The sequence below is a fragment of the Penaeus monodon genome, chromosome 41 (genome assembly GCF_015228065.2).
Source record: "Penaeus monodon isolate SGIC_2016 chromosome 41, NSTDA_Pmon_1, whole genome shotgun sequence".
NCBI lineage: Eukaryota > Metazoa > Arthropoda > Malacostraca > Decapoda > Penaeidae > Penaeus > Penaeus monodon.
In genome coordinates this window covers 5,840,592-5,842,584 of record NC_051426.1, presented here as the reverse complement: position 1 = coordinate 5,842,584, position 1,993 = coordinate 5,840,592, and the positions used below count along the sequence as shown (strand labels likewise).

Below are 1,993 nucleotides of genomic sequence, written 5' to 3'. Positions count from 1 at the left end.
AAATGCGTGATTCGCTCCAGAAACGTGAAAATTTAAAACGTGCTTTTAGGGGGATTTGATGTAATTTTTATTTTTAATAATTTTTTTAGAAGAAAATTGATGATAATCACTATGATTATGGCGATTGCAATGATTAATATTATCTAGAGGGATCCGTGGAAATTCCACGGAACGAGATATTAAGAGGAACTTCTTATGTTATTATTACTATTATCATTATTATTGCTTTCAATGTAATTCCTATTATCACCACCTCAAGCATCACTATCATCATTGTCTTTTTGGAAAAAAAACTGACTTCGTCCCTTTCTCCCGCCTACGCTTCTCCGCAGCTAAGTTGCTTCCTGGCCAGGACGGAGCCCCCGCTTCCCCGTTGGCAGGCGCTGGCCTTCCCCTTCCAAATGTGGACATGGCTGGCCCTTCTGCTGTCACTCCTTGTAACTGGCCCCGTGTTCTACCTTTTGGCCAGGAACACGGGTCATGGGTAGGGTTAATGATAAACATCCGTGTGTGACTTTATCACTGAACAGTCACTGGTGATTTTGGCGTTTTGTCTGCTATACTGAGTTTATTATTCAATTATAATGTGTGAGGGTGTTGTATATTTATTTCACTCGCATAGGTAAGCATTCTTTGTGTAATTCATTCTCATATATATATATATATATATATATATATATATATATATATATATATATATATATATATATATATATATATATATATATCAAAAGGTAATTTACCTTTTCTCTCTCCAAATGTTCTGCACTTTATTTTTACGTTATTCTATTTTCTTTTGTTCTCTCTAGTACTTTTGGCGTATATTTGTTTTTTCTGCTCTCCCGTCTTTCTTCTATATTATTTTTTGTATATTTCTTTCTTTTTTATTTTTTCTCGTTTCTAGTCTCTCCTCATGTCTTTTTTATATCTTTCTTTTCTCTCTCTTTTAGTACTTTATCCTCTCCGTCTCTATTAATCTTTTATCTTCACCATCTCTCTACCTCGTACATATCTATTTTCCGTCTCTGTTAATCTTTCACTTTCTCTATCACTCTTAATATTTTGTTTTTTCGTAATTTCTTCCTTTTCTCTTCAACTCCAGCTCTTCCTCTGTTATTCCCTCCCAGTTATTTAGCTGTTATAGTTTTTGTTCTCGCAGTTATTAATCCCCCTCAGTTTTTCCATTTTTACAGTTATCATTCCTCCTCGTATATACAATCTCCATAGTTATTCTCCCAGTCATTAACCCCCTCACTTATTCAATTATCCTAGATACTATTCTCCCAGTTATCATTCCTCCTCAGTTATTTCCCCCTTTTCCTCCTCCCTGTTCATCGCCTCCCCCCTTCACCCTTCCCCTCCCTCCCTCCCTTAGCTCGGGCGAAGCCAAAGACGCTCACTCTCTGGCCTTCGCATACACCTACGTCTTCGGAGTCCACTGCTCCCGCTCGATGTCCCTCCTCCCGCGTTCTCCGAGCACCCGAGTCTTCGTCTTGTTCCTGTGTCTGTATGCCGTGATCCTGACCATCGCTTACTCGACGAACCTCACGGCCTTCCTGATCGTCGCCACGTCGCCTGCAGGAGTGGAGAGCATCAGGGAGCTTTACGAGTCGGGGAAGGAGGTCGCAGGGACGGGCTACTTCTACAGGGATGCTTTGGCCTCGTCGGGTGACCCTTTCCTGCAGGTGCGGAGGGGAGGGTGTCCTCTGATTTCTATTATCATTATCATTATTATCATTATTATTATTATTATATTACTGTCCATATTGCTACGGTAATTATTATTGTTATATCATTGTCAATATTGTTGTGATTATTGTCATTATTAGCGTTTTTGTCATAAAAGTTATAATACTAATAAAAACTATATACATATATATATATATATATATATATATATATATATATATATATATATATATATATATATATATATATATATATATATATTATATATATATATAACACACACACACACACACACACACACACA

General features: G+C 37.2%; 1 protein-coding gene across 1 annotated transcript in view; it reads left to right on the top strand.

Annotated features, from left to right (window-relative positions):
• Positions 1 to 1,451: 1,451 nt before the first annotated feature.
• LOC119598355 (glutamate receptor ionotropic, kainate 2-like) overlaps positions 1,452 to 1,993 on the top strand; it is a 3,022-nt gene continuing 2,480 nt past the window's right edge. Inside the window, exon 1 of the mRNA XM_037948006.1 lies at positions 1,452 to 1,685. Coding sequence (XP_037803934.1) covers positions 1,452 to 1,685 — 234 coding nt within the window. The remainder of the gene's footprint in view (positions 1,686 to 1,993) is intronic.